At 35.9% G+C, this 25,360-nt stretch overlaps 1 protein-coding gene across 2 annotated transcripts in view; it reads left to right on the forward strand.

Moving 5' to 3' along the window:
• Nucleotides 1-25,360, forward strand: part of LAMA2 (laminin subunit alpha 2) — a 621,494-nt gene that overhangs the window by 563,510 nt on the left and 32,624 nt on the right. The window contains exons 48-54 of one of the 2 annotated variants that reach the window (XM_073022454.1): nt 2,753-2,877; nt 7,015-7,177; nt 7,851-7,995; nt 16,240-16,378; nt 18,414-18,425; nt 22,032-22,152; nt 24,618-24,794. In XM_073022454.1, coding sequence (XP_072878555.1) covers nt 2,753-2,877; nt 7,015-7,177; nt 7,851-7,995; nt 16,240-16,378; nt 18,414-18,425; nt 22,032-22,152; nt 24,618-24,794 — 882 coding nt within the window. The remainder of the gene's footprint in view (nt 1-2,752; nt 2,878-7,014; nt 7,178-7,850; nt 7,996-16,239; nt 16,379-18,413; nt 18,426-22,031; nt 22,153-24,617; nt 24,795-25,360) is intronic. The other variant, XM_073022455.1, reaches the window with a different exon arrangement.

Raw genomic sequence — 25,360 nt, forward strand, 5'->3', positions numbered from 1 at the left:
TAAATACAGGGACAGCACACAGTAGTACAAAAGCCATGAATTTTGAAATCAAATCCAGGTTGAATTTCCTTCTCGTCCACTTACTAAAATATGACCTTAGACAAGTTGCTTAACCCCTTGGGCTTTGGTTTTCTCAACTAGAAAAGAATGATAAAAATATCTACCTTGCTTGCATATTGTAGGATACAATAATACATTTTTAATATGCTTATAACTCTTCCTATATGTTAAGTAATGTTCTCAGTAGTTTACATGAATTAACTTGTTTAATTTTTACCACAACCCCAAAAGGTATGTCTTAGTCCATTAAGGCTGCTGTAAGAAAAATACCCTGGGTAGTTTATAAATAAACAAACATTTATTTCTCACAGTTCTTGAAGCTAAGAAGTCTGAGATCAAGGTACTGGCAGATTTGGTGTTTAGTGAGGGCCAGTTTTTCATAGAAGGAGCCTCCTTGCTGTTCTCACATAGTAGAAAGAGTGAACAAGCTCCTTTGGACCTATTTTATAGGGGCACTAATTCCACCCCTCACCACCTAAAACTTACCTCTCAAATGCCCTGCCTCCTAATACCATCACTTTGGTGGGTAGGATTTTAATATATGAATTTTGGAAGGGACACAAACATTCACACCACAGCAAGGTAGATACTAATATTCTCCTCATTCTATAGTTAAGGAATCTGAAGAAGAGAGACGTTAAATATCTTGACCAAGTTCACACAGTAATTAGCAAAGCTGAGATTTGAACACAGGTTAATAGGCACAATAGTCTTCACTCGTAACATCTTGCTTCACTGCCACAGTGAATAGAATAGTGAGATTGTGTGTATAAAACATATGGCAAATAACTGAGATGTGGTCATCACACCTTAAATTGTACTTTAATAATTATTATGCAAATGTAATTGGCACAAAAGCAGCATTCTGTCAGTCTCAGAGAAAGGAAGAAAACATGAACAAATGAAATCTACAGAAAACCTTAAGAAATCATTTTGGCCAAGAATTTCAAGGCTCCTGCCACACCAGAATATGAACCAAAAGCTGAAAACAACTAAATGAACTTGCTGAAGAGAATTCAAATGAGCAGATCTCTCAAATATAGCTTTTCAGGATGCGAGAAGAAGCAGAAAGCAAGGAGAATTCACAAGTAGGATAATCAATCTCTAGAAAATTAAGAGGTTCAGATTGATGACAGAGCATTGCAAGGACGACTCCAATGTGCAAGTCAGGGGCTCCGATCAACAGTCTTTCTACGCGGCTGTGCAACACGTGGTCACAGCAGTGGGAAATGTACATGTTGATGGGTTTAACCTAAAACTATAGCAGTAGGCCATACCATACAGCCTAGGTGTGTAGTAAGCTATACCATCTAGATTTGTGCAAGTACTGTACACTCTATGATTTTAACCATTCAGTAACTGATTTTACTATTTAAAATTTTAACTAGTCAGTAACTGTTTTCTTACATGTGTTCTAAAAACCAAATGAATCAATGCACTGTTTTTCCTAGATAATTTGAGTAAATATGGGTTCACTTTGGCATAGAGTTTTTAAAGTTATAGGCACCAGAATATAGTACAGTCGTGTGTCACTCAATGTCAGGAATACATTCCGAGAAAGATGGAATTAGGCAATTTCTTCAATGTGCAAACATCATAGAGTGTATAGTACACAAATCTGGATGGCACAACCTACCACACACCTGGGCTCTATGGTATAGCCTACTGTTCCAAGGCTACCGCCTATACAGCATGTTACTCCACTGGATACCGTAGGCAATTGTAACTCAGGGTAAGTATTTGTGTATCTAAACATAAACAAGGTACAGTAAAAATACAGTATTATAATTTTATGGAAGCACCATCATATATGTGATCTGTCATTTACCAAGACATTTGTAATATGTCAATGCCAAAACAGTTGTTTAAATTTACAACAAACTTCTCTAGGAGGGACCAGGTCATTCTCTTTCTTCATGATTGTGCATCAAGCCTAAGACCTTTCCTGTGAAAATGATCTGAATTTGTTCAGATTATTTATTGATTCTCTATTTGACTCCAGGCCTCGTGCTGTGTATACAAGCAACCAACACCAACGTGGTCTCTTTTCTTACAAAGTTGCTTACTTTTTCTTCATTCCCTTGAACTCGAAATATTCTTGGCTGTGAACAGAAATTAAAAAATTTAGAACAGCACTACCGTAGAGTGATTTAAACAAGTGCTTTTACAAAATCTCTTCTATGTCATCAGCACGTACCCTTTCTTCAGATCTCAGGGGAAAAATCTTTGTGTATGCATGGCCCAAAGAAAATTAGGTAGGAGCATTAGCATTTATTGAACACCCTCTGTATGTCAGGCACTGAGATTGGTGCCATAAATAAATTATCTAACTTTATTCTCACAACAATTCCACATTGCAGACAAAAGAATAGAATTGTGGAGAAGGTCAGCAGCTCACCTAAAGTAAGAAGCTAGGAAGTGTTTATTTACTGATGATGAAAACTGGTATAGCAAAATGTAATCAGCATTCATTGATTACATAGTTGAGCTTTTCCCCTGTTGTTGACTCATCCTGGAGTAGCTCTAAGGATATAGATATAATATGATGAAAAGATGAATATGTACATATGCCAAAATATCAGAAAGAATGGATAATGATCACTTTAGCTTCTGCTGATAATAACTCTCATGGATAAACCAAGATTATTTGTGAAATTCCAAATTCTAACAAATACGGTATTTCTTTCTGCAGAAGGCTGATGCTGTACGTGTGATTACATTCACCGGCTGCATGGGAGAAACATACTTTGACAACAAACCTATAGGTTTGTGGAATTTCCGAGAAAAAGAAGGTGACTGCAAAGGATGCACTGTGAGGTTAGTTGAGATGAGGACTCTCCCAGATCTGTCCTGTGCATAATAAAAGCTTCAATTTTTATTGCATAATATTCTATTATCATGTGGATGATGTAGAGCAGGTTTGAAATGATTATGCTCAGAGGTGGAATTACCCCAAAACTAATGAATCTTCAAGTCCCTGCCTGCATTTGCGCAGGCGTATTTCAAGCCCTGGGAGGTACACTAGCAGTACATTTGCATAGTCACATGTTTATATAAAATTTGCAAAGGTAAGAAATTTTGACTACAATCAGTTAAGTTTCCACACCAGTATTCCTTCATGTCGAGGGGGGTTTTAGTGTCTGTGAGTAACTCATTGTTATAATTTTTTTTTTTTTCCTAAAGAGAGCTTTCCCCAAACAGGTCTTGGTGAGCATGAATTCACTCTATTTATGTTTATAACAAAATTAGAACCCCAGCCCAGGTTTTATGGGTTATTTTTATTGACACATAGGATCCTACAAGTGCTTCAAGTGGAAACCTATGGGATTTAATGATTCTGCTTCAAGAGAGAAGGAGAACAAGGGGCCGAGATAGTCCAGGAGGAAAGTTCCTAACACATGTCCTCAATTACAAGATAGAGGGTAGAATGAATAGGAATTTGAAAATATTTAACATCCTGTCATACTAAGCATGTGTAGAGAATAAACATTTTTATATAAAAATGAATAGAGGATATAAAATATTTAGCTAGAAGTAGAGGATTTCTCAGCATAAAAAGCTTAGAGCCCACTGATCACCCAAGCCTAAAGCAATTTTATTACATTAAATTAAAACAATAAAACATACTTTAAATACCTGCAGACTTAACATGTCATAACAGCAACTCAGAAACCATTAAGTGCTAAGGAGTTTGTGTTATTTTCCATTTAAAGGACATACTATGTTTGTAGGACCCAAATCCTAGCAGAGTACAGTTCACATTTCCTTCTCTACATCTCTACAGTTTTATAGAAGAAAGTAGCCCCAAAATATTATCCGTCTAAAAGTCTTAACTTCCAACTCTTTGTTTTCTTTTTGACATCATGGACTTGTCAACATGAAATTGAGGATAGTTTGAAAGCCTGACCCATTCATTGTTTAAGATGATTTTGTCAATAATCTTCAACAAAATCTAACATGGAAGGTTGTCTGTAAAATTCTTTCAATACATGAAAGACAATGAAGCCCATATTAATATTCTGCTACTCATAAACAAACACCAACTTTTCCCTAAGCATTTTTTGGGTAAACTTCTAAGTAGGATTTTCAAAAGCCTATTATCAACAAAACATCTAAGGCATTTAAATATCCATTCAGCAGTGCATGTCATGTGAGACTGAACATCACTAATTAACAATTCTGCAAAGATTTTGCGCTTCAACATATAAAGCATTATGCTAATTTCTGATAAGAGTATTCCTGTATATACATAGGGTGTTTTGTAGGTTGCAGAGATTCACACTTACAACTTCTTGATACTAGAATGAATACAGCCTAGTCCTGGCCATGAAGAGACATCACCAAGAAGGGAGGAAAGGACAAATATTAAATATTTCAAATATCAGACGTAATACAAATCCCTTTAAAAAGACATATTCAGAGTATACTACGATTGCCCACATCAGATTAAGGGCATCATCATCTGCGTCATGGAGGAGGTGATGTTTGAAATGGGTCTTGACCTGAGGTAAGAGTCCAAAAAGAGGAGACAGCAGATGAAATGTGAAGAACATTCTAATTCCTGAAACCAGTAAGAGCAAAGGGAGGAAGAGTGGGAAGCTGGAGTGTTTTTAGAAAAGAACAAGTGTGAATCCAATCATACAGGACTGGCAAATGGGAGAATGATTCAGGTAAGATGCAGTGGCCACATAGGTTCATACACAGTTCTTCCCAGCATAATCATGGTTTCTTTTCTACCCCATAACGGTAGCTGAATGCAAAGTAAACCAACATAGCTGAAGACACCAACTTCAAAGTACCGTGCCACAACACAGCCTGTCCACAGTGCCCATTCACCCATATGCCTGCCTTCTGCATGATTTGGCCAAGCACTCTATCTTGGAAATGTTCATGGCCCATGTCTTTTCTGTCATTGTGCATTTTTGCCCATTGCTAACACTTGACAGTGTCAACCCTTCTCATACCCCTTGTCATCAAACTATCTTCACATTTTCCTTTTAAGGTGAAGTGATATGTATACTGAAATAATCTTATATTTTTTAATGTTTTAGTGTGTCGTTTTGAGCTGTGCTAATACTTTGATCAGGATTGTTATTGTTTTGTGAGTTCTCTAATTACATAGTTGTGTAAGTTTTTAGCAGTCGGCCCCAACCCTATTTTCCCATAAGCCCCATTATTTGTTAGAATAATTTTTATAGAACTCCTGGTGTGTGTTTGTTCATTTATTTGTTGTTTTCAGGAAAACACTTATCACATTTGAACATAAAGAGCAATCATTCCTACTAAAGAGCAGGAGTGATTTTATGGAGAAGATGTAAAAATGAGGCTAAAAGAGGTAGACTAAGAAAATGTCATAAAGACCTTAGAATGTCAGTTTTAGAAATTTGCATTTATGGGGGGAGGGATTGCATTGGGAGTTATACCTGATGTAAATGACGAGTTAATGGGTGCAGCACACCAACATGGCACAAGTATACATATGTAGCAAACCTGCACGTTGTGCACATGTACCCTACAACTTGAAGTTTAATAATAATAAATAAATTAAAAAAAAAAAAATTTGCATTTATTCAATAGTCAGTAGAAGAGATAAAATTGTTGTTATGCTTTAGAAAGGGTAATCTGTCAAAGATATTTTTGAAAGTGTATCTTATTTTTCTCACACTTCTAAATTCACATTAAGATTAAAGTAAGGGGGAAAAAAAGCTGCTACAAGTAAAATGTAGTTAGTTGAGCATTGAAATGATATTTTAATAGACTAAGCCCCAATAGTCACCTAGTTCTTGTTAACTAGAGTTACATGTGGAAGAACATAGTTGCTCCAAAATAGCATAATTAATCTGTACTAACTTTACCAGACATCAAGGTTCAAAAGAGAAACAAAAGGCAAGTTAAGAAGCTTAGTGTTTATTAATTATGAAAGAGTAGGTTTTTTTTTTAGTAAATGTATTCAGAATGAATAGGATAATTCTATTCTATGTCGAAATATTATAGTATATACCTTGAAGGACTCATATTTTTTCTCATCCCCTAGTCACCAATTCAAAGCCAGACTTATCTTGTTTCTCCTAGTGTTTGCTAATGAATTAAATGAAGCGGGGGGGGGATCTACAGCTCTGTGTTTAGCCACTCCCAGCCCACAACTCTTTCCTGCAGATATCTCCACAATCATAGTAACATCAGACAAATAGATAGGTAGATAAAGAGATACATAAAAATAGCCTCATGTTTGGAAAAAATATTTTAAATGTTGTATTCACAAGACTTATCTTAGATATTCATTAATTATGCACCCAATATTGATTAGACATATCTTCTTTGTGAGGCAATTTGCTATACTAAAATCTTTTTCATCCCACAAACATCAACTGGATTCTAGGATCCAAGTACTGTACTGTATGTACTAGATGTTTTGAGTTTGTGCCTGACATGGGACCTAGCCCATAATCTCTTAGATGGTCTCATGAAATTTACATTCTAGTGAAGGAGACAGATAAAAAACATACAAATAAATACAGGCCTCCTTCATTGTCTGAATCTAATTTGTTCCAGAAAAACTTGTTGGAAGGCAAATATTGAGAGTAGGATCCTGTATAAAAGAAATGTAATAATGTATTCTCAGCCCATCCAGAAACCCCACCACTTTGCCCAAGTACCACTAAGACACCCTTAGGCTTCAATATAACTATCTACTACCAAGTACTTCTACAAAACATAAAGCACTTAAAAAAACTGATGACTTAGTTATTGCACACCTCATGAAAGGTGAGAGATGGTTTTTACTTATTGTAGCACGGTGGCAGTAGAGATGGAGATATGTGGATGGAACGAAGATGTATTTAAGATATTTCCTGCCCTACAACAGCCTATAATCTCACTGCTATTCAATGATGTGTTGAATAATGACAGACCAAATAGATATGATCTGATTCACGTGAAATGTCTCCTTCTCAGTCCTCAGGTGGAAGATAGTGAGGGGACTATTCAGTTTGATGGAGAAGGTTATGCTTTGGTCAGCCGCCCCATTCGCTGGTACCCCAACATCTCCACCGTCATGTTCAAGTTCAGAACATTTTCTTCGAGTGCTCTCCTGATGTATCTTGCCACACGAGACCTGGTAAAGATCATGTGCATAGGAGAGTTTCCGTGATTGAAAATATGTTTGCTTCTTTTATCAGTTATTGGTAAAATTATCAGTTATTTTCTAAAAAGCTTGGGATGGCTGTCTGGCAGCCAAGAATGGGTGATACAGATAGTGCTTATGTATTTTCACTAATAACTTTAATCACAGATACAATTTAATTACTATTTATTTTCAGTACAGCTCCCCACATAATCCTTTAAGCAATGCATCCGGTAATAATTTTTCCCAGCGTGGAGCCATGCAGCAGCAAAATGCTTCCTTAATCTTCTTTCAGAGACCTAAGTTGAAAAGGGGATTCTAAATATTCTTTGGCCTCATTGTTTTCTGGTCAGTATTTCTTAATGAATTCTTTCAGGGAACATACCTTTTGGTTCACTTAATATGTTTTCAAATGAACTCACATTTTACTACTCTAACAAAAGGGTATGTCTTAGAAATTTGGTTGTGACCATTTGCATCATAATTTCACAACCACAGAAATTCAGAAAACAGTAACACCAATTCTATTTTCAGAATGGATTTCTGTAGCAGAGCGACATATTCAGCAATTTAGCCACAAGATCCTAATATAAACCCCACAAAAAAGTGAACACTCATCTATTTATCTGTGTATCTAATCACTGGTGTATGTTTACTCCATTAATAGAGAGATTTCATGAGTGTGGAGCTCACTGATGGGCACGTAAAAGTCAGTTATGATCTGGGTTCAGGAATGGCTTCTGTTGTCAGCAATCAAAACCATAATGATGGGAAATGGAAATCATTCACCCTGTCAAGAATTCAAAAACAAGGTGAGTTTTCACAGTAATAATGCAATATGGGCCTTAATCATGCAATCCAGAGTGCACATGTACCTGATCAAGAGGAAGATTCCGTCTATCATTTTAGCTACTCATGAGTTCAGTGAAAAATTGATACAGTCATTTTTTTGGCTTAGATTACAGGTGATTTGGGTTAAACATGACTGATTGAAGAGCCAAATGCTTCTCTATCATTTTCTTTTGAAACTGAGAGCTTAATTTGAAAGCATAAAACTGTCTTACAACTTGCAAAATTATATCCTGTAATATGTTTGAAAAATGTTGAGTGTTTTTCTTTTCTCCCTATTCTGTCAAGATGTTTCCTTTAAAGCGGTCCACAGTGGAATCTGTAGGGGTGGTAGGGCATAGTTATCAGTTCTTTGCTCATTTAAATTGCCAAACATTTGTATGCGTGCAAGTAAATAATTGATCAATAGTAACATGACATGGTTATGATTCGGGGACATTTTAAAACACTTCCCCAAATGTTGTTTTGTCTGATCACATAAGCAGGTATTTTGTTCCAGTGTTAGAGAAAGTAAAATATACACTCAAACTTTTATGTGGTCACAGACATATATATAAAAGATCTCACAACCAAGACAGAAATCCACATCTATTAGTTCCGAGTGTCGTACTATTGCTTTTTAAGTATATAATTGCACTAATTCTGTGTAGTATGGCATTACCAATATCTGCAAATGAAACTTCATTACTTCTGCTGATATAAATAGACTTAATTAATGTTGCCAATGCCAATGTGACATTTCATGAAAATTTAAATTTAACTTTGTACCGTCTTTCATTTCTGCATTTAATACATATCTGCCAAGCACCTTCTAAGTTCCATGTAAGAACTAAATGAAGTTCTAAGTTCTTGCCTTCAAGGAACTTGCATCAAATTGGGGAGATAGACAAGTATCAATGGTTAGAGGTTAGAGAGCTAATTGCTCTGATAGAGATGTGTGTAGCCAGCGAGCAATCACAGAAGAGAGACACTTGAGTCAAACAGAGAGGTCAGTTTCCACTGGAGTGCCCCTGAGGCACAAGCTGGATGAGGAGTTAGCTGGATGAAAAGCATGTATGGACATTTCAGAGTAGTGAAAGTCGTGTGAAAGCCTGGAGTCATCAGAGAGCATAACACATCCTTTTCCAGCTGCATTTCCAACAGGAAACTCTAGAGAAACCCCTCATATGGGACAAAAACTGGCTTTACAATTCTTTATTTTGGAGTGCTGCTGCATACATTGTTCCTGTGTAAGAGAGGCACAAGGCACATTTGCATGTCAGAAGCTCTGTGTAGTTAGTTGTTCAATAAGAAGAATGTTTTGCTGTTTAACCCAGCATTTCCCAAATTTATTTAACCAGAGAAATCCTTCCATTCCTGTAATACTAGCATTCTGCTGAACACACTCTGGCGAATGCTTTAGTAACTACAAGTGAATACATAGCCTACATGTATGAAAGTTGGCAGGAAATTATCAGTAGGGGCCACGTGATGACAGAACCAGTGCATAAGAGGACATATGAGCTAAGTGAGTGAGTTTCAACGTTATCCTGAAAGCTACAGGGATACAGAGAACACTACGAGTTTTAAGAAAGAGTGTGATATCATAAGATTTGTGCTTTAGTAAAGTTTCTTTAGCAGCAGTTTGGAGATGTGTAACAATGTAGGATGCTATGGAGTCTGGTGAGCCTAGTGTCTCCCTACCAACTTCTCTTCTATAGTAGTAGAATAATAGATTTGAAGAAAGAAGGAAAAGATGGATATGTATTATAAAAGAAAAAAAGACAACCTAAATGTCCATCAACAGATGATTGAGAAAAAATGTGGTATATATACACCATGGAATAATATGCAGCCATAAAAAAAGAAGGAAATCATGTCTTTTGCAGCAAGATGAATGGAGCTGGAGGTCATTATCCTAAGTGAAATAACCCAGAAACAGAAAATCAAATACCACGTGTTCTCACTTACAAGGCGAGAAGCTAAACAATGGATACACATTGACGTGAAGGTGGAAACAATAGACACTGTGGACTCCAAAATGGTGGAGGGAGGAAAAGGGGTGAAAGTTTAAGAATCACCTATTGGGCTGAGCGCGGTGGCTCACGCCTGTAATCCCAGCACTTTGGGAGGCCGAGGCAGGTGGATCACAAGGTCTGGAGATCGAGACCATCCTGGCTAACACGGTGAAACTCCATCTCTACTAAAAATATTTTAAAAATAGCCAGGAGTGGTGGCAGGTGCCTGTAGTCCCAGCTACTCGGGAGGCTGAGGCAGGAGAATGGGTGTGAACCCAGGAAGCAGAGCTTGCAGTAAGCCAAGATAGGACCACTGCACTCCAGCCTGGGCAACAGAGCGAGACTCCATCTCAAAAAAAAAAAAAAAAAAAAAAAGTATCTTGAATACAGTGTTCACTGTGTGGGTGATGGATCCACTAGAAGCCCAAACTTCACTCTTGTGCAATATATCCGTGTAACAAACCTGCATATGCACCCCCTGAATCTAAAATTTTAAAACAATAAAAATAAAGACATTCAAAACACTAGGCTGAATTGGCTAATGCTATAAACTCTAAAGATAATAAGATGCTTGGTTAATGTATAGTGTAACAAACAGAGATAAAATGATTCAACAACTTAGGAGAACAATTTTTATAAATGGTCACCTTGGAAATGCTCATTTCCATGATCAGTCTGTTATCTCAACTTTTATTCTAGCCAATAAAACAAATAACCAAAAGATCTGCGCTCTGAATCAATGTTAGTCAAAGGTCAAGTTACAGAATTATATAAATTTGAAAGTAGTTAAAAATATGTTTTAGGTTTACTGTAACTCCAACATTCCATCAATTCAGAAAGTTCTTCCCCCAATAGGTCTAATTTTTCCAGATTTTACTAGAGCTACTGTTACTGTTACTTTACTATTCTGTGGTCCAGAAATCAGAAAGAACTTTCCTTTATCCCAGCCTACTCAGTATCTTCTGTTCCATTTCTGGTTTCTAGTTCAATGCTTTTGACACAGTTGGCTGATATTTTTTCATTTTTAAGTCTTCTCCTTGGTTTTCAAATTGACTCTAGACTCACATTGCTTTTTGCCTTTCTGAATATTCCTGTCAAATGCACCAAGCAGTCATTCTCACTTTTATTTTGGGTATTAATGACATGAATCATTCTCCTTACTTCTCTAATGTATCTCTCTGGTGTCACCATTAAAAAGAAATTAAGTCCTATGAAGTTCAGTTGTTCAGAATTTTGATTCTCAAATTAGACTGGGAATATCTACCTTCTCCTGCCCATGGTTATTACCCATTCTCTGTTATTTCTGGTGTCTCACCACAAATTTCTCAAATTAAATGGGTGAAATTTTTTATTATAATAAAACTATAGCTGTTCTGTTTTTCCACATGCATTCTCATATATCCAATATATTTTCTCTGATACTTTTAAAGTATTTTATTACTATAGCAGGTCAGTTAATATGTATTAATTTTCCCTTATAAAAAGAAAAGCACTGAAGTCCCAATGGGAAAAGCAAATGTTATAAACAAATAATTCACAAAAGAAAAATGCAGACTTCTTATATAAAGTTGAAAAATGCAATCTCAATAGATTACAAGGATATGGTCCTTGACCTGCAGTAGCATATCCAAAGATCACACTTAAAGCAGTAAAATCTGAATTTAAAAGGAAAAGAAGAAAGGCTTGGTGAAATAACCTTACTACCTGCTTTGATACGAGTAGCTCCTACAGGACACATTTATTAAATACCAACTATACATCAGATACTATGCTGGATCAGTGAAGATGCATAAGGTTCCTACCCTTGAGTAACTTACCTGCTGCACAAGTAGCAAATTACCGTATCATTTAGGATACAGTAAATACCAAGGGAGATACTATGGAGGGAGAGAAATAAGGCACTACCTGAGCCCTAAGGCGTTTTTTTGGTTGTGGGGGTAGGAGAGGTGGAAGCAGTTGCAGGACGATCCAGGCCAAAAAGCATCATATGAAAAGATAAAGATGTATAAAAACATGGATTATTTGAGCAGATATTGCAATCAGTTTGAATTACTGGAGTTTAAATTTTCAAAAGAGTGATAGAAGATAATTCTGGGCATGTTGGCAAGGGCCAGATCACAGGAAGCTGTTTAAAATATGTGGAGGAGTTTGCAGTTCACTTGATGAACTCGATTTTAAGTAGAGATGTGACAGGGTAATTTCGACTTAAGTATATTAGTTGAGGTGTCAATGTGGAAGATATATTGTCAGAAGACTAAACTGAAGACAAAGTGAAAAATTAGGTTCGATAATAGTCCAGGAAGGAGGTAAATGATGCTTGAAGTAAGAGTTGCAGTGGGAATTGACATCAAAGAAATGCAGAATAAATCCACCATATGATACCACTACACAGTTATTAGAATGACTGAAATTAAAAAGACTGGCCATACTCAGTGCTGGCAGAAGGTGGAGACACTGGAACTCATACACTGCTGCTGAGGATATAAAGTAGGATAACATTGGAAGAGGTTGGCCATTTCTTAAAAGACTAAATACACATCTTCCATACAAACCAGTCATTTCACTCCTAATTATTCACCCAAGACACATGAAAGCATATTTTTATACAAAGACTTGTACCAGAATGCTCACATTACTTTTATCTGTGTTACTTAAAAACTATAAACAACTCCAATATCCATCAGCAGGTAAATAGATATACATAAATTGTGGTATACTCATACTACGGAATACTAGTCAGCAATAAAAAACAAGAAAGTATTAATATAGGTACAAAATGGATGAATATCCAAATAGGCAGACAAAAAAAAAGGCAAATTTAGGCAGACAAAAAGAGTACACTTGTATAAAATTACATGGAAAATGTAAACTAATCTATAGTCACAGAAAGCAGAGGGATGCTACTTGTGAATGGCATATGTAGGAAAAGGCAAAAAGGAGGGATTACAAATGAGCATAAAGAAACTTCCGGGGTGATGGATATGTTCATTGAGTGTGGTGGTGGTTCCACAGGTGTATACATATCTCCTAAAGCATGTAGTTGTTAAATTGCATGCTATAAACATGGTTTAAATTATAGCATGTCAATTATTCCTCAGTAAAACTGTTTTAAAAGTAGAACAGATATTAAAGGTATTTAGGAGAAGAAATTAGTGAAGCTGTTGATTGATTAGATGTGGTGAGGAAGAAGTCAGGATGATTCTCTAGTTTAGTAAATTGGGTGGGGGGTCATAATACCAACAATAAAAAAGTAAGTTAAGTAATACAGATTTGGGAGTTAGATGATAATTATTTTGATTTGGAATGTTTAGCTTTAAGTATGCAAGGAAAATATAGATGATGGTGTCTCACCTGTTGAATGTGAATTTTTAGGCAAAAATCAGGTCCAAGCATACATACATTTAAATCATCAATACATTGTCAGTAGATATAAACTTGAGTTTGCCCAGATGGCTAAAACCTGAGATGTGGGCAAAGGAAGGGATATTATAAAACATCAACATTTTAGAAGTGTTCAAAAATAGATCCCGTGGTAGGAGATTGAGAATGAAAGGTAAAAAAAAGCCAGAGAGCTTGACATTGTGGAAGCCAGAAGAAATTTCCTATAAGGAAGGAAATGCTAACAGCATTAAATGTTGCATAAACATGGATTCAGATAAAGATTAAAAGGACTCCACTGGGTTTGGATATAGGGAGGTCCCTGAGGACTTTAGCAAGACCAGAGTTCACAGAGTAATGGGAGGGGAATTGAAATACGGCTCCAGCAATGTGGATCATTGCTCCTTTTCAGTGACCAGATTACTTGTTTTACAGAATTATTCTCAACTAGTTGGCAAGAGCAGTGTCCCTTGAAATTCAAGTACAGTCCTTCAGGAGTGTTCCCCATCTTCTTTGAGTCAGTTACAGAACCACAGTCCCTGACACAAGTGTGCCCTATCCCCCAAATGCATCAATAAGGAAGCAAAGTTGAGAACACTCAATTAGATTTACAGTGGATCAAGAAAGAGAAAAAAAGAATAATAGCCAAAAGTAAAAACACTTAGCTTATAATAACTCTGCATTGATTATAAAATATTTTTTAAGTCCCTACTCTGTCTATTACTTAATAAAATCCTGATTTCCCTACCTACTTATAAATCACATCTGAACCCATCAACTGTGAAATTTTGTGTTAATAGACTACTTTTCTATTCTGTAAAGAAAAGAAATAGGGCATGAAATAAAAGCAAGCATTAGCATTTACTAGCATTTCCTGGTAGAACCCACTTCATCGCTATCACTCATGAAGGATAGAGTAAAGCACTTCCTTTAAGTCAGTAAAAATATGCCATCCTGTCTCTCTGCCAAAGTTACCTTTTGGGCCAGTGAATTTCAGTTCAATTGTGTTGTTGCTCTTTAATCATTTTTTCTTAGAATGATCTCTAAAAATGCATATATTCATTCATGGATAAGGAGGAAAACTACCTCCAGTCACCGGCTTGCCTGTGATAGAGAGGCAGAATCTCATTTTCAGACACCATTAAAATACCCACCAGGTCTGCAGAAAGAGACTATTTTCATCTTCCAGTCAACAGCCCCATACGAAAATGTCTTTGCAGATCTAGGTAAAAAGGAATGTGTATGAAAAAGTCTTGAAAACAGTTTTATAAATCTATTTTCTTTTAGCCCCCAGTCCAGTCAAGGAGATATATGTGTATGAAACTAATTATGTATACAAAAATAATAAAATAGGTGTGTGAAAGTGATTCAATTTTAAAATCTTAACATGCTAACTATATTTAATAGGACAATTATTTTAGGTATTTTTCTTGTTCGCTTTTAAGTCTGGTTTGAAGTGTTCATTGGTTTGTGTATTTGATTTTGGTCCTTTTTTAATAAGGCAATTGTGTTTGATTTTACTGAAGATAGATCTTTTTGAAATGATAGAGCTATAAACTTCAAGGGAATTTTGGAATTCGATGTTTCTGTGTATTTTCCAAAGAACACTGATTCTGAAAGATGATGGGTTGAGTGAAAATAATATTTCATGGTCAAATAAATTTGGGAAATACTTTTCACTCTCTGTCCTTCTCTAGGAGCATTGCATTGCATGTTAGCATGCCGAAAGATCTGGGCAGTCATAAAATTAAGAAGATAAATGTTTAACTTTGTATAACCCAGTATTTGTCATATTTATTTGAGCCAGGAACATCCAAGAAACCAGCATCCTAAAAAATAAACATTTAGAAATTTCCTTATAACCCATTGGTTCAAATGCCCATTTTCAAACCCTTGCTAATTCAGATCCTATATCAGACAAAGGTTTAGAGGTCAAATCTGTCATCTTAAGGAACTGATGTCAGTATGCATCAAGGATGCATATGAAGTAGTTAAAGGCTGGATCTAAGGAACTGTGGTAGAAAAGCATGTAATTCAGAAGAAACCTAGCTTGACCCCTAAGAAAGGAGCGGTAGTGAGGGGGATCAATGAGATAAGGAGTTACTGTCTGCTTTCTAAACAATGTAGTTTGAACAGAGAAGTTCCTCGTCTTTCCTTTTTTCTATCTATTTCTGAATTCTTATCTTCATCACATTAAAAGTACCTTGAGAGACCCAAAAGAAAAGCAAGAAGGCATGAGGACTATACCTCTGTCACAACACTTAGCATCCCAGTCTAAAATGTAATTTATAGTGGACCTGGATCCCACAACTTCTTTGTACAACATCCCCTTCCACTTGCATGTACAACCATATTTTACAACAGTAACACTTTGCAGATGAGTCTAAATCCCAGTAGTTTCTGTGGATAGTGAAACTTACAGAAAGAGCCATAAATTAAATGTGTTTCTAATTAATTATCTAATTCCTAATTAGATATCTTTGTTATTTAGCATTTTTAAATCTTGCTTTATTTTCTAACTACTTATCTAGATTATGGAAAACTACATCAAATGAATCTTTGATGTCCATTTATTTTTATCTCTTTTATCTTCATTGGTTTGCCTTCCTTGGTGTTCAAGCTATTATTTTCATGCTCTTTGGGGGATAGTTTAATAATGTATTTTATTGATGTTGTTTCTGTAATTATTAAATTGCTAAATATAGTGCAAGTGCTTGAGAAAGTCAATGTTAATTCTCGAATTAAACCAAATTTGTCTTGAAGTATTAATGATGATATAGATGTGGTTGATATTGCTCAAACAAAATGTTAAATTTTCTATCTCCTTTATAGCCAATATATCAATTGTAGATATAGATACTAATCAGGAGGAGAACATAGCAACTTCATCTTCTGGAAACAACTTTGGTCTTGACTTGAAAGCAGATGACAAAATATATTTTGGTGGCCTGCCAACGTTGAGAAACTTGAGGTAATTTAGTTTATAGGTAAAGCTAAGGATTAAGTTTTAATTAAATGACCACTTTGCTCACTAGAGTTCTGAAGCTTAATTACAATAGGAATGTCATATAACCCTTGGTTGCAGAAAGGCCTAATCAAAAACATCATGTTGCATGTTAGAACAACACCAGGATTTAGAAACCAAAGGACTAATTTGACATCTTTGTTGAAGAGATGGATTGGAGTCACTGTTTCCTTTATATGCACCTGCTGAAAAGAATTATGAAAGTAATTAAAGGTCCAAGCCAGAGTTGAATGTGGATCTTGTAATTGCTGTTCTTCTTGTACATTCACTGGAGATAATGGCACTCTGACTTTGCTTAGTGTTCTGAAAATTAGTCAGTGTTCCAGGATGCTATGAGTATAACCTATTTTATTGCTAAGCATTAGCATCATAATGGCGTATTGGAGCTTTCCCATATGCCTAATACAAGAACTATATTAGTTGTTCTCATGCCCATACCAACATTTTTTTTAATTTCACATATGCTTTTTAGCTAGCAGTATGGGGAGACACATTTGCTTCCTAATTTAGTTAGTTCAAAAAATAAAGTAACTAAAAAATGTCAGAAAATACTCACGTGCTATGTAGTTAATTTACTGCTCATTATAAAACATAAGATAGTCTATAAGGATGGTACTTGGTGCTCCATAAATGTTAATTAAACTCTAATTAGAATGGGATTAATTGATTTGGTTAAACTGTAAGAGTTTATTACAGACTACCATGTTTTTAATTTTTTTGTTTTGTTTAATTAGTTTGGTAGTTTTTAAAGGGTATAAAAGTTCTGTCTAGGTTTTCTACTCCAAAAAGACAGATTATGATTGGAAAAATCCCGGAATAACTGAAAAGTGTGATGGTCAGTTATTTTCATATTTCCCAAATGAGCAGTGAAGTTTCACTCTCATTCTATGACAGCTAGTGTGCAGGCTGAAATTTCTTCTCCCCAAATCTAAACTCATAGACGAAGCAACTGTCTAATTATCTGATGAGCTTCATGGTGCAAATAAATTGGCTCTGCATTCATTGTAATATATTTGTATTAGAAAAATAAATTTAAAGTGTCAAGTCAGAAAAACATTACAAATCAAATTTGAATAGTACCACAGTTATTACCTGGAAATCCATTTACTGGACAGTCATTCACCAAAAGTTTGTTGAGTATCTACTATGTGACAGGCTCCATACTAAATACTAGGAATCCAGTGGTTGTTCAGATCTAAGATTTGCTTTACAAGATCATTAACTCTATATTATTGAGTGAATTAAATACAGCCAAACTAAGGTTGTTCAAATCTAGCTTCGTTTATTTTAGTAATGATTTTAGTGATCATAAAATAATTTTTAGGAATTATCTATAAAGGCATGCCTGTCAAATTCTATAAAATCTTATAAATCTGAATCTGTTAAATGAATCTTTATCACTAAAATGTTTTTACTTTCATGGTACAGCATTGCATAATTACAGTATAGTATTTCTATAGTGTGGTACATTATTTCAAAACAGCTGTTAGAGATATGTTTGTGATTGATAAAGGAACCAAACATTCATAGTTACCTGCTATTTTGCCTGCAGACAGGTTCTCAATATGACAAAGTGCAAAAGATGTGGTAAACAAATTATTTTTACATGCATTGTTAAGCTCAAGCTCTTTGAAAGGCAATATTTATAAGCCATTCATGAACACTACAGAATACTGACATTGTACATTTCCCATTTATTAGATTGATAAGAACAAGTACTTTAAATTCATATTTCAAAGTAAAAATTTTCCAAGTTGATAGTGTGCGCTATGGTCATATTTTGATTCTAATTTCACTGCCGTCAAGGGCATATGTCTATTTTTAGTTCTGTTGGAGCTTTTGCATTTCTTTCCTTTGTAGATCCCTGTGAAATGATCTTTTTAAAGATTTATGATTTAAGTTTATTGTTTTACTAAATGAAAATGTAATTATAAGTAAATTGTTTTTTTTTGTTTTTTTTTTCCTCTTTCCCGTTACCTAGTATGAAAGCAAGGTAAAATTTAAATTTATGCATGCCTTCTTCGAGTGCATGGGTTGGGTAAATGTGGCTTCTTAGATAAAGCAGCCGTGCAGAAGCAGAGCAACACCAGTACAGCTTTGTTCATAGTATGTTTCACGAGCAAGCCGTGCGCTCTGTGAGAGTTCTCCTGCTGCCCCTTGCTGGCCAACATTCTGCTGCTTACCCACCATCAGTTGGGCTGCAATTTGAGTTGTCTCACCAGCAGTGATGAGATTTGCTCTGCTCACTTGTTCAAACATCTGAGCAGAGTGCCCCTGGTAACCAGCAGCACACACTCAAAAGGCAGCTGGTCAATTTCTGGTACACAGTCTAGTTCTGGGGAACACAGGAAAGTGGACTCGGATTGAACCCCGGGCCCCGGCCTCCCTAGTACCATGCTGTCTGCTGAAGAATTAAATTGTGCTCTCACATGCTTACCACTGTCTTCTTGCTTTTTGCAGGCCTGCAGATATGCAAACATTTACACAGCCTCTGCACCTCTTGTCAAAGCTGTTTATGTATTGACATGTTTATTTAAAACTAGCTATGGTGCCAGATGAAAGAATCTCTGGAAATACTATATTTAAAATAAGTATTTGCGTTAATAGTAAAGAAATGTGAGATAGTTCTAGCTTCTCAGGAGCATTTTAATTCTTACTAGCATTAGCATAAAAGCTGTGAGCAACGGGCCTCCATAAATGGCTGACCAAACCTCGGAGATGTGCAGGGCTGGTATCCTCGGGCTAGAGCTAAAGCCTGGTGTTTTGGCATTTCAGAGCCCAGCTGTGCCACATTTCTGCAAAGAAGATAATAAAGCCAAACTGATCCAAGAAAATTTTAAAACCAAGTCTAGATTTTTAATAAAAGGAATAGAATATACAGAAATGAAAGTAGGGGGAAATAAACCATGCGTTTTATCATGATTCAGTTGTAAGACCACCTGTGCTACGTTTGCTGAGATAGCTAAAAAGTGAAGGCTGGCTTTCATGGAAATATATGTTAATAAAACTCTGGGATGGCACTGTGTAGGTTTGTAATTTTGCCTTTGAGTGGTGACCCTCAAGAAACAGAGACCCGTGGTTACCATTGAGTCCGGTCACCTTATGTGACTATTTATCCCCTGTAATTGTCCTAATATTGAGGTTGCTAAATCGTATTTTGAAACGGTTCTTTGTGTTTCCATGAAACAATGAACTGTATAACTTATAGGGGTGATTTACTTTATTAACAAGACCTCTGAAAAAAATGGTGATAATTCAGTCTTTCCATAAGGAAAGTATGGAAGCAAGTGAACACTATTAATGAAAGTCACCATTCTCTTTGCATTATGCAAGAAAAATATAAGCGAAATTCTCGCCCTACAGTTGGACATGTTCTTTATAACAACCAACTGACTGAACGAAAAGAAAACCTTGAGAACAAGGAGAAATTATCAATGAAAATAAAGAAGTTCCAGAAAGGAGTTGGGGGTGGAAACAGACATGAAATAAATCACCTGATAAACACTGCCAAGGTCTAATTCGTTTTTCCACCTGTTTTTCCTCATGCCATGTGTTTTTCATTAAGATAAAAAAAGGAACTTGGCCTCATGGGACAATGAGGAGAGAATTAATCATCACCCTATCAACTACAATATATTGATGCCGACTGGACAGTCTTTACCGATGCTGATTAACACCACATAAAGAATTATCTTTTTTTTTTTCTTTTTTTTTTTTTGAGACAGAGTCTGGCTCTGTCTCCCAGGCTGGGGTGCAGTTGCGTGATCTCAGCTCACTGCAAGCTCCGCCTCCCGGGTTCACACCATTCTCCTGCCTCAGCCTCCTGAGTAGCTGGGACTGCAGGCGCCCGCCCCCTCACCCGGCTAGTTTTTTGTATTTTTTAGTAGAGACGGGGTTTCACCTTGTTAGCCAGGATGATCTCGATCTCCTGACCTCCTGATCTGACCATCTCGGCCTCCCAAAGTGCTGGGATTACAGGCTTGAGCCACCGCGCCCGGCCAGAATTACCTTTTTTCACTTCTATATAGTTTCACTATTCAAAATAGTAGCCACAAGTCACAGTAGCTATTTAATTGTAAATTAAATCAAATTAAATAACAATAAATATTCAGTTTCTCATTGAGACAAGCTACATTTCAAGTCCCAATAGCCACGTGTGGCTAGTAACTACTGATTTGAACAGTGCAGAACAGACAATAGCCATCATCACAGAAAGTTCTGTGGAACAGCACTGTTATAATTAAAGAAGTATCATCATCACTGACATTCTGATAGCCTTTGTTTGTTGAGCACTTACTGTGTGCAATGCTATTCCTTAATTTTTATCCTTTGCAACTTGATCATGTAGATACTATGATTATTATTATCATGCCTATTTCACATATAAGAACACTGAGTCTTGGAGAACTCAGGTCACTTGCAACATCTGGACTCAAGGGCAAGGACTTCATTTTCTAATCTGCTGACACACTTGCCCCATTTTATGAAGTCGCATGCAAAAGTAAACATTCAAGTGTAGATTGAGTATAAAAGTCATTTTTGAAATTTATTGAAAAAATAAAATGTATGGGTTTTTGCATTTGGTTGCTTTATTTTGTTATTGTTCGAATATAGAATACAGACTTTAGGGTTAATCTGTAAACTAAACTCATCTGTTAAAAAAAAAAAAAAAAAAAAAAAAAAAAAAAAAAAAAACATGTTTTTATTTTGAGACAGGGATCTCACTCTGTAGCCCAAGCTGTAGTGCAGTGGCATGATCATAAGTCACTGCAGCTTCAGCCTCTTGGGCCCAAAAGATCCTCCCTCCTCAGCATCTCCAAGTAGCTGGGACTCCAAGCACACACCAACATGCCCAGCTACTTTTTTTGGAGGGGAGGGCAAAGACAGGGTCTCACTATGTTACCTCAGGCTGATCTTGATCTTCTGGCCTCAAGCGCTCCTCCCTCTTTGGCCTCCCAAAATGCAGGGATTACAGGCATAAGCCACTACACCCAGCCAGTAAACCTAATTTTTAAACATCTGTTTTTAAACTATGTAATCCAAAAGAATGTTTCTTAGACTTCGTTTTACTTAAAAGCCTTAAAGAGATGTGTAATGTTATTTTATTTTTCACCTATCTCTCAAGAAAAAGCCTCAAATTAAAAAAAAAAAAAGTCTTTTTCAAGATAAACATTTTCAGATTTTTTTCTAACTTTTGAGCAAGGTTTTTAAAAACTTTTTGTTATATAGTTTGTTTATGCTGCCTACACAATTATCTTCTCTTTGTTGAAAAAAAATAAAACTTATTTCATTACACATATAAAGCATTAATAAGAAGTCAGTTAATTCCCGTACCTCATATTTAAATGCTGTGGGTGAGATTATTGTTAAAGGGGAGAAGAAGGACTACAAAAAGACTCCTTCTGCAGGATAACATTCACATCCAGTTAGACCAACCAGTAGATAATGGAAACCGGAGTTTGCTGGGTACACGTGTGCACAGTTTGATAGACATGTGCCTGCATGTGTCTGCTCCATAAGGCTTCCTTCCAGTAGTCAGAGACTACGCTGCCATCACCCTAATGATATTGCTTTTGCTTTCCGTTTAACTATTCAATAGGCCAGAAGTAAATTTGAAGAAATATTCCGGCTGCCTCAAAGATATTGAAATTTCAAGAACGCCGTACAATATACTCAGTAGTCCCGATTATGTTGGTGTTACCAAAGGATGTTCCCTGGAGGTTGGTCTGTTTTTGACGGTTCTCTAAACACATTTATATCAGATTTCACTTACTTAGTGTGGCTGCTCCTACAAGGATCAGTCTTTTGTTAATATATTTTACATTTCTACTGATCCTACTCTTAAACGATAAAGCAAGATTAAAGCATTGTCTAAATTACCATGATTAAAAAATGGGATTATGAAGTCTCAGAATTGTGATCCAATTTTCCAAATGTGTAGCTCTTCATGGCACACATCAGTAATACTAATCTCTTTTCTGTTTTTCTCTTTTTTTCAAACACTACTTTTCCCTTTTCCTCATTTTTGTCATTCATTTTAAATTTATTTTACTTTTATGTGTTGCATATAGCTTTATTAGCAACCTTACATTTCTTTCTGGAACCATTTGAGTTTACACAAGTAGCAAGCAGTAATTTACACCATAACCATTAGTGCATAGTCTGTTGTCTATAACCTTGAAGTCTAGCCCCCTTGTCTTTGAAATAACGTAGACTGGGCCCTGTGGCAACCAACTCTGCAAAGACTTGTGTTTGACATACCTGCAAAGTCCTTTGTTCGCTGATATCCTCAGTAACTCTTCTTTGATGCTAAAGCATCCTAGCATTCCCCTATTTTCATTTAACTATTCTGCACTGTTTGTTCAGTCGACACTGACCCGTATGTGAGAAAGACCCCGGCCGTAGCTCTACTCTCTTAAAATATCGATAAGATAAGCAAGAGTCAATGGTCAACAGCAAATATTAGCAAGAATTTTATAGAAACTCAATAATGATGAGCTTGTTTTTAAAATGAAAATGTTAAATATGTCATTCTCATACATTTTTAATTATCCTACTGTAATACAATTATTCATTTCGGCGGCTGCTTCTAATTAAAATTATCTTAAACCACTCCAATAGAATAAGGGAAATGAAGGGAAAATGTGGGTAAAGAAAAAAGTGAATCCACCACTTGAATGATGAGGTTTAAAGACTGGAACAGAACTTTCAAGATCTTCATTGTTCACAGCTACAGGCCCCAATTTGGAATTGGCCATAGACACCCACTCTGAGAAGTCTGGGAATAAGAAAAGGGAAAATACATTAAGAACTAAAACTGTAAGGACCCATATTGGCTTCTTAAAGGAAGTTTTACTGAGAATTTTAATCTTCAAAGCCTAACTCTCATTCACATTCAAAAGATATATACATGAGGATGGAAACTGTCCGGAAAATGAATAGCCTCTGCACGTGGAAATTACGATTCCGTAAAGGCATTTGTCAGTAACCAGGAATTATTTTGCAACTAAAATATGAAGCAGAAATTTGATGTGGATAAATATTGAAAAGTCTGCACAGTAGTTTTATCTGAACTATCTAAAACTCCATGATTTGAAAATTGGAATAGAAAACAGATTATACATTTTACCAGCTCTTGTGTCATTTAACTGGTCTTGAAACACTGTGGGAGGAAAATATCCTACATTAAAGGATTCTTTGCTTTTACTCCTACAAAATCTAAGACTTTAAAAATGAATATTTTAAGCACTTTAAATTCCTAACTATATGGGCTTGCTTAAATAAATACTAGCAAATTCATACAGTGGAAAGTCCTCCTGCCTTTAAAAGTGATGATCTACATTTACTGAGAGAGTGATATCCTCCACATATGTAAGAAAAAAAGACATTAGGAATGAACGTGTCTATCAAGATTCATTTGAAGTGTAGGGAGGAGGAGAGAGGAAGAGGGCAAGGTTATGAAAGAGTGAATGAATGAATGAATGAATGAATGAATGAATGAATTAGAGAAAGCTCTATGCTTCTGCACAGCTTTGAGGAGACTGAGATGGGGAGCTGATTTTCTCCCTTTTGCACCTTATTTACATTTCTACTTGAAATGTAACTGTTTTAATTTTATACTCAGCAAGGACAATGGTACTACTTTAATTTTGAGAAAAAACTAGACTATGTGGTGTTTGGTTTATTTATTTTTAAGGTTTGGTCTTATCACTGGGGAAAAATGCAGACACAGATAATGGTCATACCCATCTGTAAAACATAAACAATTAAGTGATAGAGTTTATTCAAGAGATATTAATTATAGTGTTTTCAAGGCAAACTTAGGGAGATTGATAGACATGTAACCGCTTGTGTGTCAGTTTGGCTTAAATCTTTGGTTTAAACTAAATAAAAAGTTATCTAACAGTGATAATCTTCTATATTTAAAATCAAAAGTTCTGAATAAAAGTAGATGCTATAATTCTGATTTTAACATAAACTGCTTAGAAGATTTGAAGTTATCATATAACTAGAAATAATATTTCTTCAACTGCTCTTAAGCTTTCCATTAACTGTGGGTTTTCCTGCTTTCTAAAACTATGATCTATTTCATAATCACATTAAGTGCATCGAGGAGGGTGAGATGGAGAATTTATTTAAATTTTTATTTCTAATGGTATCTACTCTTCTTTTCCTTTACTCACAGAATGTTTACACAGTGAGCTTTCCTAAGCCTGGTTTTGTGGAGCTCTCCCCTGTGCCAATTGATGTAGGAACAGAAATCAACCTGTCCTTCAGCACCAAGAATGAGTCTGGCATCATTCTTTTGGGAAGTGGAGGGACACCAGCACCACCTAGGAGAAAACGAAGGCAGACTGGACAGGTACCTTCACACCTAGCTGATAATGCATTTTTCCTAATGCTTACATAAAACAGTTAACTTGCTTTTATATTTTCAGTTTTGCGTCATTTATTTCTGCTCTTGGCTAGCAAGGACTGAACATTCCATTTTTCCATGCTGGCCTCCTGTTTCACTTGCATCATCTCCCCAGGACAATTATCTTCTCTAGGATGTTCCTGTTGATCAATTGCAGGTGCAAAGTCACACTCATATTTGCACCTATATTTCCTATGCGTTTAACATATGCATATGTAAAGAGGATAACTTAAAACATATTCACATTATCTTAATTTCTACTGTCTCCAAGTCCAACTCCTTACCAAATCTGTAGATATTCACCTACGGTCCCTTAAATTTAAATTCCTCTAAGATCAGTTTCCCAGTTGCACTAGCTGAAGTGATAGTCTGTTGGGCCTGACTCATCCCATCCTCTCTGGACACAAAGAAGGGCAGAAAATGGACCTGGGAGAAAGCAAGTAGAACACAACCAACACAGACAGGGACAATTGTAGCCCAATAGCATTCAAGGATGTTAAAACCTAAAGAAT

The sequence above is a fragment of the Chlorocebus sabaeus genome, chromosome 13 (genome assembly GCF_047675955.1).
Source record: "Chlorocebus sabaeus isolate Y175 chromosome 13, mChlSab1.0.hap1, whole genome shotgun sequence".
In the NCBI taxonomy this organism is placed as follows: Eukaryota; Metazoa; Chordata; class Mammalia; order Primates; family Cercopithecidae; genus Chlorocebus; species Chlorocebus sabaeus.